Raw genomic sequence first — 14,843 nt, 5'->3', positions numbered from 1 at the left:
GGTATTTTTTGTTATTTCCTTAAGACTATTTTATGTAGATATTTAAAAAAACAAAAATTATAACAAGCAAAAATAAATTACATAAATATTCAATCAGCTGTTCGAAAAAAAACAAAAATTATAACAAGCAAAAATAAATTACATAAATATTCAATCAGCTGTTCGAAACAGTGATGGTTATTGAGAGGCACTTTCTTTAAAATGGTTAAGTAGAAAAAGTACAAAAATTAAACAAGTAATATTTCTATATTCGGCTGTGCCGAATCTTATATACCCTTCACCAATTATGTTTAAAAAACAGTTTTTATTTATTTTGTATCTCTGCACACATGTCACACATAACATACACACAAATATAAACTGTAACAGAAAGAAATATTAACCGTTGTACTGTAATACCACCGTCAAACTGTATTACCACCCTCAAACAAATATGAGCTGTATTACCAACAAATTACTGCTTTATCCCCTTGTTGTTATATCCTTCACCTTCGTGAGAACAGAACAGCATCCAAACATAAAAAAATACACAGCTGAATAAAACCAAATACATCTCCACACGCACATGAACATCTTTATCCAATTCACAGTGTTTTTGTTGCTTTTTTAATATAGCATGAAAAAAATGTGGCTTTTTTGATGAAATTTTCAGAGGTTGTCTCGGATTTTTGCTCATATCTCCGTTATTTATAGACCGATTTTGCTGATTTTAAATAGCGATCTTCTCGAAAGCATGTCTAACTGAATTATTGAAGATTCGGATCTCGCCGATTCTGGTAACCTCTAAAAATTGATTTCAACAGACATACAGACGGACATGGCTTAATCGACTCCGCTATCTATAAGGATCCAGAATATATATATTTTATAGGGTCGGAAAATTATATTATAGAAATTACAAACGGAATGACAAACTTATATATACACTTCTCACGAAGATGAAGGGTATAAAAATATGTATGTATAAGTTTTTAAAATTATTTTCAACTTTTTTTAGAAAGTATTGAACGCCTACCTTTACTTGCACTTGCAAAATTGAAAGTATCGAGCTATGTATATATAATAAAGGAAATCCTTATTTCCCTACAAAGAAGCTACTAATTCCCTTGACAAAACCTAGTAGACTGCGAGGGTCAAGTCCCGCAATTTGCCCCAGTTCGCCATGGAACCTTTTCCCTAGCCATTTCAGCATGAGGTTCTGTACATTGGCAAATGATATGCTCGATCGTCTCTTCTTCCTCCTCATCTTCGCATAACCTGCAATAGTCCGGTACACTACTTTCCCAATTACTGACAAAGGTTCTAACTGAGCAGTGTCCACATCTGGAAATTTGTTATGGTTGTTCCCTACGAAGGAGTGCAAACCAGAGAGAAAAATACATACCAATCACCCATTGCCAAGACACTACTTCTGGAATCACAACTATATCTACATCCAGCAGATCATCAACAAATATACCGTCTTAAGCAGAGCACAACAACAGTTTTATTCGCCATCACCACATGGTCTTAATCAGGCCCGACCATACTTTTTCGTGAAAATCTGATCTTCTGATAAGAGCTTACCCCTGGTTCACGCTGGAAACTTTTGATTTTGTGTGAGAAAAAGAAAAACTATCAACCATCTCTTTCCGTTCCCACGACAATTGGATCTTCGCTCCGGAACGACCCCAGTCATACTCGGCCAAAAATTGTCAACCCAGCGAAAGCTGTATCAACCGAAAGTTTTTTTCACAGGAAAGAACTATCGGCCACAGTCGAGCTGTTACAACAACAACCATCTCTTTCTCTCACACACAAAAAGTTTCCCAGTGTTAACCAGGTCATGGCAATGCAAATTAAGAAATAAAATATACAGATTATATATTGTTTTTTTTTAATTTTCTTATTTTTTAGGTATATAAGATGAAAATTTACTTCATGTAGTAATATACATAATTAAACTTGTACATACAATAATATGATGCAAATAATTTCTTAATGTTGATTCTTTATTAAACTGAGTGTGGTTTTGTTACTTTTTATCTTTTTGTATGTTCTTTTTTATTTATTACAGTGCAACTACAAGGAATGACTTTAGCAAACCTTTGAAAATTTATCAATAATTAAATTATTATTTTCTTGTTTTCTCTCTTATATTTTCAATTAATAATTAATAATCAATCGATCAAAATTAGAATAATCATTATAAACTAATAAATAATTACGTAAAAATATTATCGTTAGTTTTGTTTCTCTCTTTTTTGTTTATGTTTGTTTGTTTATTTTTCCTCTTAATATTTGTTTATCATAATCATCGTTATTATAATTAATCATTAATTAATTAGTTTATTTATTTATAATATTTATATTTATATATATTTTTAATTTTTTGTTTTTTATTAACGTAAATTGATTTTTGATGCTTAACTAATTGCAACGGTATGGAGTAAAAATCGGCATTTAAAATACATTTAATAGATCCCTAGAAAGATGCATATTTAATTATTCTTGTTTTTTGTTTCTATTTTTCGTTTTTTATTTTTGAATTGTAATCGTAATAAAATTCTTAAGCAGTTGCTTATTTTATGTATATTTTTTGTTATTGGTGTTTATACTTGATGCTTTTTGCTGTTGGTTTCAGGCATATAATGCTGCAAATTGATTTCCGTTTTATAAGTGTTGATTAATAATTATTAGAAAATAATGAAATAAAATTTATAGCGACAACACAAATCCATTGCGCATTCAACAATTAATTATCCTCTGAACTGCTTTTCGTTTATGTTGGGCATGCAATACATACTGGTTCGTACCCATTAGCATCTTACGTCCATGTACATAAAAATACATCGGTGTGTTGAATGCATGTGTATCTGTTTATTTGTATTAGTTTGTCTTCTATGGTTATCAATAAAATTTAGCTGATCTTTTTATACTGATCAGTAGTCAGTGCCCCGAATGCGGTCTGAGTTGGGATATTCGTTGTCCTGTAATAATAAATAGATTTAATTATTAATAATATACACAATGGTAATATACAACTATCACACACACATTTAAATACATACATATGTATTAATCAATCGCCCCTATTTCTTTTCGAATCGATATTTTCTCCGTTTGGAAACTTTAATATTTTGCATTTCGGGGCTTTTTATAGGGGCTTGGGGCCGAATAAAGCCCTATAGTTATAAAGTTCATGAGGGTCATAAAGGCTTGTATAGAACTTGGTTTTGCAGCTTTTTTTAAAGATATGAGTATAATAAATATAATTATGAACTTAAAAGGCCTATTTGGAGAGTTCAGTTGAATGGGGGCTAGGTGATATAATGGACCGATGTTAACTGTTTTCAATAGGCTTCGCCCACGGTACCATAAAAGATCATGTGATAAATTTCATTAAATTATGTCCGAATTGACCTTTAGTTTGATAACACGGTTTACTTTCGGAGATTCAGTTACATAGGGGATAGGTGAAATAATAGACCATTTTCAATAGGCTTCGTCCCTGGGACAATAAAACATCATGAATTATCTTCAAAATTGCGACATGTAATTTGATTACAAGGTTTACATATACAGGCGGACATTGCTATATCGAGTCAGAATTCTGATCCGATTGGTATACTTTAAGGTGAGTATAGGACCAATAAGTGCGTAATAAAAATAAGCACAAACCCAACATACCCTCCCCACAAAAGTGGTATGGGTATAAAAATATGCGATGTGTGCGCAAATTAACCACAGTCAAATTTCCGTACAGAAGAAAAATAGTAAAAGGAGACAGCACTTAAATACAACGGTGCATTAACATATGTTAACTCATATGAGTTGTATTCTCATTACTAATGTTATCATGACTACTTTCAAGGCTTTTAAATTTTTACTTCGTTTACATTTAAAATAAGTGTACGAATAATGCTGATACCAATTATGCTATTAAAATAAAAAAACTTATTTAAAACGAGTACCTAATGAAGAAAAGTTTATACAAAATGATCTAAAATTGTATATATTCCATTATCTTCTGTTTATTATACTATATTAAAGTTCAAAATAACCGGTTAAATTAGTAACGAGTTGTTAAAAATTTTAAAATGTATCTGTAAATGCACAAATTATATACAAATTTTAGGACACGTTTAAGTTCAAAAATTATAATATACGGATAATTTGTTTAGTTTAAATATAGGGGTGTTGAATTTAAAAAAATATTTACAAAAAAGTTATTTAAAAATATTGCATTAAGAAAATTTATTAGAACAGTATCACCAATGATAAAAAGCTAATTTTTTCTAAATCGTACAAATGTTTTAAAAAATATAAGGAAATATGTTTCAATAGGTGTATGTACCTTAAACTAACTACAAAAAATAACAAAATAGTTAGCAGCACATAACACATGTTTTCAACAGCGCAAAAAAACTCTTTATTTCGATAGTTCGAGAATATTATTTATTCAAGAATATTATTGATTTTAATATTATTCGAGAATATTTTTCATGTTTCTTTTTTAAGAAATTTGTGAAACTGATGCTTTGCGACTATCGAATATTAGTCCTCGATATATGTATAAATTTTAGAGACAAAGGTATTAATTTCTAAATTATTTTCCCAAAATTACTATTGAACGGTGCAGTCTGATGTACAATTGTACATTTGTGTACTTGTTAAGTTAAAAATAAATGGTTAAATTTTACTAACTTTTTGAGTTTCTCTTGGTCCAGAGCGAATGCGTGACGACTCGCTTTTAATGTGCTGTTCATCCGGAAAGTCCCGCTCCCGATTATTGTGTTTTGGCAGCGCTCGCTCGTCTCCACCTCGCCCACGATTATAATCGTATTTCGACATGTGTCGGCTTGAATTATTGTATTGTTCATTGTTCTCTCGATCGGCATCTGTGTCTCTAAAATCTCCACGATCACCACTTCGGTGACTATCAAAACGACGGTGATCATTGTATGTATTATAACCACCGCGATAGGAGTTATTTCTCTCACTCCGAAATGAAGAACTTTCCCCGAAATATTTTTGAACACCTCCGCCACTACCAAGAGCACGACCATCTCGGTCACGGTCACGTTCCCGATCACGATCGCGTTCTCTATCGTCGTTTTGGCGCATGTTGAAATTACGACCAATAGTTGTAGGGGGGCCGCCATCATAGCCACCAGGAGGTTTCTTTGAAGACATTTCCTCTTCTTGCTTCTTTTCGTAGTGGTAAAAGTCGTCAAATATGGAGGTCTTATGTTTAAACGTATGTAGAATTTGTAAGACCTCAATACCCTTTGCATGGGGAACTTCCTGTGTGTCGCGAGAATTTGTTACAGGCTTGTTTTCGTTATTTTCGAGAGTTATGTGGCGCAGCTCTTTGTTGGGCACATCTTTGACATATATCCACTTAACTTTAAACTTGCCTCTCCATTTGTCTTGCGACCAAACGCTAGACGTTGAGTTGTAATCCACCGAAGTCATCATTTGAGCCATACCGCAGAAATGACCTGAACCATTTACAGAAAAAAAGAGCAGAATGTTGCCCCCATCCTTGCTGCGTTCTTTAAAGGCATCATCAAGTCTCTTGTTTCCGTGATCAGTTGAGCACCAGATTTCATACTTTATGCTGCGATGTACATCAACTTCTGAGTACGACTTAATAACAAAGAACCTGTAATTACGTAGTTTGTAATTTATTAAAAAAATTAAAATTATTATTTTATTATAGGGCGTAATACTTTACCTGGCCGATGTGGCTCGATCTAAATCAATTTCAGCCGGATTATAATTGTTTTTATCGCGAAGTTCCTCTAAGACCGCTTGTGGTGATTCAACAGCAGCAGCTCTGTCAATTGCCTCTACACTTCTAGTAGTGCTTTCTTCGCGGTAGTCAAAAGATCCACTGTCGTGTTCATGCCTGGAAGATGCGTAATTGTTCCTACGATCCCCATAGCGACCGGCGCTTGAGACGTTACCACCACCACTACCTCCACCGCCGCCGCTTATTCCACTCTCTCCTACGCTAGAGGGAGCCTCACCACGACGTATGGGACCAGAAGAAGATCCACCGCTTGGCTGTCGTCCACCCTGATACAAGGGATGTTGTGTTGACCAATTTTTGCGCGAATGACCGTTTGGTGAGCTTCGTACACGGCCAAAATTACTGTTATAATTTTGTTTATTGTTTTCATCTCGAAGTACGTCTTGGCCTTTATTATGACCACTGTTGTTATCAGGACGACTTCCCAAATCAAAATCAGAGCCTATTCCTGGTGAAAAATCGGAATTGATTTCATTTGATCCCAAGTCAATAGGAGGTGGAGGCGACGGCACAGGAGGCGGATTATTGTTTGGCAAATCCCAAGTATTCACGTCCAAATTGTGTTTCCCTGGCACCATTGGTGGAGGTGGCATGCCAGGACCCTTCTTTTTGTGGCTGGAAGTTGTAAGTGTAGTCTAAAAAAAATAAATTAGATAACCACTTATCAAAAAAAAAAATAAAATATAATCACTCTTGATGTGAGCTTAGCAGGTTGTGAAGCTATTGAAGCCCAAGTAGTCTTTTTAGGTGCTGCAGCAGCTGGTGCTGCGCTTGTTTTCTTCTCATCTGGCGCATTATTTGCGCTAGGTCTATTGTCCAATTTCTCGGAATTGTAGTTATCGTATCGACCACTTTCCTCATGTCTCGCCTAGATTACAGAAAAACATAAATTTGTTTTAGCCATTTACTTAAAAATGTTATATTTTTGTCCAATACCCTGTTATAATTTCCTGATACATTATCGGATCTACGGGAATTATTAGTACCCCAAGCATTGGGTTGATAATCATCTCTTTTTGAGTTATTGTAAAAAGCAGGCTTATTATATTTCTTATTGTTGTCTGAAAAGAAAAAAAGAAAATATGTCTTTGAAAAGATATATAAAAACGCAGTGAAATGAAATAAAATACTTTAAAGAAAAATGTTCTACATTTTTCATTAAGAAATTATTATTTGAAGAAAAATTTACTTACGCTCTTGACAATTATTATTTTTTTCTGAAAACCAAAAGGAGCGTAAGTTACATTAAAAAATAGTAAGGTTCAACATTTTTAACTAAATTTCAATCGGTTTTTGTTGGTCAAATAGGCCGAACAATGGAAGGCATAAGACTAATTTGTTTTCGTAAAGATTTTCAAAAATAGGAATTTTTCTTAGAAAAAAATTCTAAAGCTGTTAAAGTAATCTCTAAATCGCAAGGATTCGCTATAAGTGTCATTTTTGTTTTATTTTACAATTTCGAAGTTAAAAATTTAAAATAATTTTAAAATTTTCATGAATTTTATTTAATTTTAGAACATAATCTTTTAGAATATCGTTGATAGGGACGTTGATTTTAATTGTAGGAGTGTAAAATTTAGCATCGGTGCATCATAATCAAGCAAAAAGGTGATTTTGACTTTTTCGTAACTTAGGGCATTTTGGATTTCATATGACGATATGTACTATTATCATTCATTCATTTTTGAATTAATTCGTGAATTATTTGTGAATTGAATTAGCAAATTTTGAATTAATTCTTTTTACATAAAAAATTAATTGAATAAAATTTCAGTCAATTCAAATTAATTTGGAAAAATTAATTGCAATTCATATCCAATTCAAATGATTTTTTTATGTTTTTATTTATTTATTTAATTAATAACAAAATTCAACTATAAGTAAACAAATAGATCAGTAATATATTTTTTACACACAGGTCCATAATCGAACACTCTGGCATATTTTGTAGAGTCCGACTGAACTCAAAATTTTGTTTAGTACTGAACACCGAACTCGAAATTCGGTAAATTTAAAAGTTCGGCCGAACCCGAACTTTGTTCCGTTTTCAAAGTTCGTTGAACACAATTTTTTTTCTTAAATAAAAAACGCATTTATGATTAAAAAGTAAGAAATTTATAACATTTAAAACCAAAATATGAACATCCGGAAGATTTTTTCATTATCAACTAATTCCGAATTCCAGAGAGTGATAAATTTCTAATAACAAACAATTTTTGTGAAATTCATATATCTTAATACTTTTATTTTTTATATAATTCTCTGTATGAGCACGCAAAGAAAAAAACATCGTTGTGGTTAAAATAATGATTGTAGTCTAAACATATAATCGTTATTGTAACAAATTTAAAAAAATCATATTATAATCCAAGGTGATCAAAATTTCGTTTTAAATATGTATCGAAATCAAAATTAATTTTATCGAATCAATAAAATTACAGGTTCTAAAAAATAAAAAAATATATAATAGCAGCTTGCGCTGTAGCCAGGTGAATAAGATAAAAGGTTTTAATCGAGCGGTCAAAAGATGGAGTTATTTCAAAATTTATTGTTAAAATTAGAACTTTTCGACACAAATTTTAGCAATTTGTTGAAAAAGGTGTTATTTGCTCTGAAATAACATGAATTGCAACATTTAAGTTACAGCAATTTGTTTTTATTTTTCTATTTTTACACATTTTAAAAATATTTGCCATTTGTTGGTAAATAACAAAATGAAACAAATTTATTTCCTTAAAAATTATTTTGGTTTTGTTCTATGAATACAAAGAATTGTCATATTTAAATTAGCTAAATCTAACTATTTTTTTTAATTTAATAAATCCAAATTGAATTTACTTCTTTTAGCTACAGAAAAGCCATTTTTGCACTGAAATAAATTTTTCTTTGTATTCGCTTATACAGTGTATTTTCAGATAATGATACCCAAAACTAAATTTCAGCCTCCAAAGATAGTTTTTTTTCTTGAAATAAAATAAATCCAGTGATTAAATAAAGCCCCACAAAAACATGCTTTATTGAATAAAAAACTATAACATAACGAAATTTTTTTTCAAAATTGTAAAATAGGCTAAAAAATTTAAAAAGAAATAAAAAAGTAGAATTTTATTTTTTTTTAAATAAAGTTTTAAAAAGAAAATTAAAAAGGTATAATAACGAAAAAAAGCGAAAACATCAAAATATGCACTAAAAGAGTAACATATGCTCTAAAAACTCGAAAATATGCCTTAAATATACTAAAAAGTCAAATCATGCAAAATTATGCTCTTATGAGTAAAATATGCAAAAATATGCTCTAACAAATCGATGCCAAAATTCTCAAATTGGTCTAAAACGTGTAAATATCTTATCTATGAGTCCATACGACGCACCACAGAAAACATGCATTTGAATATTTTGGTTTCCCTGCTTATTATATATAAATTAAAAGAAAGTCAGGCAAAAGTAAAAAGGGAAAATTTTAGTTTGAAATCCACCAATATCTTACATTGTTTTGTTCTGCGCTGTCTATTCTAGCAATATTTGATAGAATATGTCTATTCTATCAAATCTTAGATTATTGTTGTTAATAATGTTAGTATTAAATGCCAATTCAAATGAATTTGTCAAATAACTTGCAATTCCAATTCAATTGAATTTGTCAAATGAATTGCATTTCATTATTCTAATGATACAAATGAAGACGGGCCATCTTCCTCTAAAATCTCGCTAGATTATCTTAAAGTTCTGACGGATAGCAGCACGAATAGTTGAAAAAAGCCCTAAACGCACAATCAGTATTTGACTTACTTGTCCTTAAGTTTATTGCTAAAAATATGACCCCATTGTCACTTGTGGAATCAAATTCGTATATAGAATTGATGAATTTCGCAAATCCGACGTTAAAAGTTATGTGTTTAGGGAAAGTAATGAAGCTAATGGACTCAACTGTTGACACCTTAAATTCAAACGATTTTAGCATAAAAACGATAAAGTGTTAACACTGAAATCAAAAACAAACAGCTGTTTACAAAAACAAAAAAACTAAAATTTTATTAAAAACAGTTTATTCATCAGTTTAAAATGTGGAATTAAAAAAAAATAAAAAAAAATTGAAAATTCAAAGAAATTAATTTGGTTTATTTCGCATGTTTAATTAATTTAATATTTTTTGATTTTTTTATCTTTTGACATTGTTATGTGTATTTGTTTCTTTGTTCTTTAAGTTACTTAGTTTCCGAAACTAGGATTTATTTGGCCAGTAATTAAAATTATATAACGCCATCACCAATTCTAGCTAGAAAAAAATAGCTCATATGTTTCAATTAAAATTAAAAACTAAGGTTAAGTTAACACGATTGCACATGGTCAAATATGCACCTCAAGAAAAACTGTAACTCGGTACAGTTATCTGACGTCACACATTGGTCAATGCTATTTGAAACGTAAAACTCTCGAAGGCAGAGCAAAAAGAACGGCCTGATTACCCTTAAGCGATAATGGCAACGACGCACGACGGTCATCCTCCACCCAGAGCTGAATTGCGAATGGTTATGTGTATTTGTTTTGACTGTTTTTTTTTTCATTGAGAACATAAACTTATGACTTGCTGCAAAGATCTGTTCACAATCACTGTTACTACACTTTAGTAGGTACAATATACAACATGATTGTGAATTGAACAAATGTATACACAGAAAAAAGTTTCAGCATAAATATTATGAACTGCTTTCATTGACTAAAGTAAATAATATTTAAGAATAAGTTCCTAAATTGTATGATTTTTTTATTTTTAAATTTTCTTTATATTTTTCTACAAGTTTTATTAAACAAGGTTATCTAGTCCGCACAGCTGATGGAACAAGTCGGTTTTAGTGACATTTCTCAAAAAAAAAATCCCAATATAGAACGTTTTGAGACGATAAAAGATATAATTTTTTTTTTATCGGCCACGCCTACTTTCGAGTGGGCGGGGCTCCAAAGTTTAATATATTTTTGTGTATTTATACATCAAATTGATGATGATACTTAAACGTGATACTAGAATATGGACCGACTTTGGTTTTTTTCCGGAAAATATATATTTTGACCCGACTTGTTTTCATCTAAAAGAAATCGGAAAAATGTCTATATTATTCTATTATAAATTTCTATATGTTAATAGCCAATGAATTAAGCTTTTATTTAAGGTATAAGCCATTTCTGTATCTGATCAAATGAAAGAGATATTTGATTTCAAAAACAATTTAAAAAAGATTTTTTGTTTACACGGCTTTCTTTGCTTAGTAAAGAATTCTTAAATAGCCGGCCTACGGCCGGGCGCAAGGATTTTCTCCTCTATGGTATGTCGAGCACCGTCTTCGCTTAATAATGATTTCCTAAATAGCCGGCCTACGGCCGGGCGCTAGGATTTTCTCCTCTATGGTATGTCCAACACCGCCTTCGCTTAATACATATGTACGTTGTTTTGAATAACAAAATCATTATAAAATTACTAATATCTCAGGAACTATAATACTTACAGAAACATATTATACCTTAATAAAAAGCTCAATATCTTAGCTTTTAAACAATCTAATTTATATAATTACCTATGAAGACTTTATATTTGCTGAAAAAAGAGAACTTTTTTCGCGAGCACAAAAAATGCAACGCAATGAAATAACAGTAAATTTATGATTTTTATTGCGTTTTGAATGAAAGTTTCTTGAAGAAATTAAACAATACGAATATTATAATAGTAGTAATTATTATCTAATCAAAAAGAACTATTATTAAAGCTCTAGAGAATAAGAATCCATGCTTGAAATTGGTTCGTTCTTTTGAGTGAAAAATTTGGCGTAAATCGATATGAATCACGATTTCACTTCAGAAAAAGCATGGAAAGGGACCGTCAGGCGCAATAAAAATCATAAATTTACTGTTATTTCATTGCATTGCATTTTTTGTGCTCGCGAAAAAAGTTCACTTTTTCCAGCAAATATAAAATATTTCACTTTGCGTAATAGAAATTGAAATGAAATGTCGCTTATTTGGAAGCTCTGAGTTAAGAGAATAAACAGCAAAAAGAAGAGATGGATTGAGTACCGTTGTTTCGAATCAGACAAAATCAAAGATCATATGACCCCGCGTTGCAATTTTTGTGCTCGCCTATGGTCCAAACAAATGTATATTTATCGAGATATAGCCATAAACATTTTGAACACCCTAAAGTAGTGGTGAAATTTTCGACTTGATTTGAAAAAGTCACTAAAACCGACTTAAGCCCAGCTGATTATCAGCAGTTTAGAGTCAAATTGTCTAAATTTCTGTTTGTTTACATTAAATAATAATTTATGAAATTGCACTTTTATTTAAATTATCAAAATTGTCATTTAATTAGTGCTGTTATTTATATTTATAGTACAGTTATTTATAACTAGATATATTTGGTGTCCTTCTCTCCTGCCAAAATCATAAAATTTTTCCGGCATACGTTTTATATTAATTATGGCTATATTCTGCTTGAACACAAAATTTGCGCAAAAAGCTCTTGTATTTATTATTTGGCTTGAGAATAGTATGATTTCACTTTCTACAATTATTAACGTTGGTATTTTAACATTAATATATAAAAATTTTAATATTTCTACAAAATTCATATTTTATTTTTTGGTATTTTTTACTTCCCGTAAACAGATTTTTTTTTGACAAAAACAAAATGCATGTTGTTTTTGGTTTGTTATATTTGTTTTAAGGGCGAGACATCCTTGTTAAATCAAACTTGTTTTTCTTTTATTGGTTAAAAATATTTGATATTTTCATTGGAAAATTTTGTATTTCTTTATGATTTTTAGATTAAAAACAATGAAATATATGCGTAACATGCAAAATTTTCTGAAAAAGGGATGTTTAGTTATGTATATTTGTTGATGTTTTTTCATATTTGATTTTACAATAGTTTTATTTATTTATCATAAAAATTCGTTAATATGTGGTTATTTTTAAAAAATGGAAGCTATTAATACCCAGCAAAAAATAATTGATGTCATACTTTACAAACTATATCATAATCACATCTAAAAATGCGATTACATACTATTTACTTTTTAAGCCAAATATTTCCTTACAAATGAAAACCCAGTTAAAAGTAAAAAAAGAAGTAGAAAAGTCATTACAAATAACATATTTGAAGTACACCAATGTTTGGTGAAAAACCTGTGAAATTTTCATAAGAGTGTCATTAAGAGAATCCCAGCAAAAAATAATTAATGTCAATCTTTACAAACGACATCTTAATCACATCTAAAAATGCGATTATGTATATATTTTTCGCTTTTATAAACCAAATATTTCCTTACAAATGAACACCTATTTAAAAGTGAGAAAAGTGATGTAGAAAAGTCACTACAAATAACATATTCGAAGTACATCAAACTTTGGTGAAAAACCAATGAAATTAACATAAGCATTGAACGAATTCGGTTTATTTTTGATATCCAAATATCGGATTTTATTTATCTTTGAATAAGATAAGATGTAGTTCATAGTTGTCAAAAATGAACCACATCCCTTCAATGACACACTAATGTAAAATTCATAGGTTTTTCAACATTGGAAGTACTTCAAGTATGTTATTTGTGGTGAAAATTCTACTTCTTTTTCCTCTGTGTTTTATTTTTGATATCCAAATATCGGATTTTTACTGCTTCTAAAACTAAGATTAGATGTAGTTCAGAGTTGCCAAAAATGAACAACATCCCTCTAATGTAAAATTCATAGGGGTTTCACCGAATTTAAAGCACTTTGGGTTACTAGTTCTGAGGAAAATACTTCATCTTTTTCCACACTTCCTGGAGTAGATAACGGACTTTCATTGCAATCTTTTATGAAAATCAAAGAAAATTAGTAAAAAAACAAAAACAAAATTTATGCACATTTGAATTTATGAACTTTTAATATTATGAATGAAAAGTCATGTCCGATTCATATAATTTATTACAAAATTTGTTCCAGTTATGTATTATTTTTGTCTGTGTTGTTGTTGTAAAAGGTACTTATTAATAATGATAATAATAATAATAATAATAATAATAATAATAATACGACATGCCTTTGTTAAAATAATGTGTCAGTGACAAGAAAAAAATCACTTTATCCACTAGATGTGCTTATTACTTATTATTCTACAGGGTTTTGATAATCGCTTCTCAAAAATTCGGATTGGTGAGCTGCATCAAAAAATAAAGACAATGCCATAAATGAGAACATTTTCGATGTATTACTTTTAACGACCAAATAATAAAGAATTATTTATTTAATCGAAAATACCCAGAAAAATAGTGTAAAAAATCTAACATTTTCATCACAACTAGTAACCTGAAGTACTTTAAATGCGGGTGAAAAACCTATTAATTTTACATTAGCGTGTCAATGAAGGGATGTTCATTTATTACAACTTTTAACTCCATCCATCTAATCTTATATTTATACCCAACATCAAAAAAATATGAGGGGTATAGTGATTCCGTCATTCGATTTGTAACACATCGAAATATTGATTATAGACCCACAAAAGTATATATATTCTGGGTCTTTATACACGCAGAGAAAAAATATAGTTGTGGTAACTATAATCTAAGAGCAATATATTATGGCTAGAATTAGGGTTTAAGTTAAAACATGATCATTTTTACTATCAAGAAATATCATATTACGATAAATATTAGCATAATAATATATCATATTATGATTAAATATAGTCCAAATATTTCATCATAATATAGTTTTATTAATCATAATGTGTTGTTGTAGTATCATATTGTAGTTTCAAGCAACCACATTATGGTTTCATGTAATCATATAATGGCTTCAAGTAATCACATTATTGTTTCAAGTAACCATATTATGGTTACAAGTAGTCACATGTCTTCAACTAACCATGTTATGGTTACATATTAAACATAATATGGTTAATGTAATGTGCTCGGCGTAAAATGTAATTATTTGTTAATTTTCTTTTAAACAAACAAATCTTCCAAGCACTGATATTCCCATAAAATATATTTCATGCGAATATAAACACAAT

General features: G+C 30.1%; 1 protein-coding gene across 2 annotated transcripts in view; it reads right to left on the bottom strand.

Moving 5' to 3' along the window:
• Nucleotides 1-1,973: 1,973 nt before the first annotated feature.
• Nucleotides 1,974-14,843, bottom strand: part of LOC111680579 (YTH domain-containing family protein) — a 19,915-nt gene continuing 7,045 nt past the window's right edge. For both annotated transcript variants that reach the window (XM_046948971.1, XM_023442247.2), the window contains 5 exons: nucleotides 6,734-6,858; nucleotides 6,489-6,665; nucleotides 5,720-6,432; nucleotides 4,687-5,647; nucleotides 1,974-2,969 (listed from right to left, as the gene is read on the bottom strand). In XM_046948971.1, coding sequence (XP_046804927.1) covers nucleotides 2,922-2,969; nucleotides 4,687-5,647; nucleotides 5,720-6,432; nucleotides 6,489-6,665; nucleotides 6,734-6,858 — 2,024 coding nt within the window. In that variant the 3' untranslated portion in view covers nucleotides 1,974-2,921. The remainder of the gene's footprint in view (nucleotides 2,970-4,686; nucleotides 5,648-5,719; nucleotides 6,433-6,488; nucleotides 6,666-6,733; nucleotides 6,859-14,843) is intronic.

This window comes from Lucilia cuprina, chromosome 4, assembly GCF_022045245.1.
Source record: "Lucilia cuprina isolate Lc7/37 chromosome 4, ASM2204524v1, whole genome shotgun sequence".
In the NCBI taxonomy this organism is placed as follows: Eukaryota; Metazoa; Arthropoda; class Insecta; order Diptera; family Calliphoridae; genus Lucilia; species Lucilia cuprina.
This window is presented reverse-complemented; position numbering and strand designations above follow the sequence as displayed.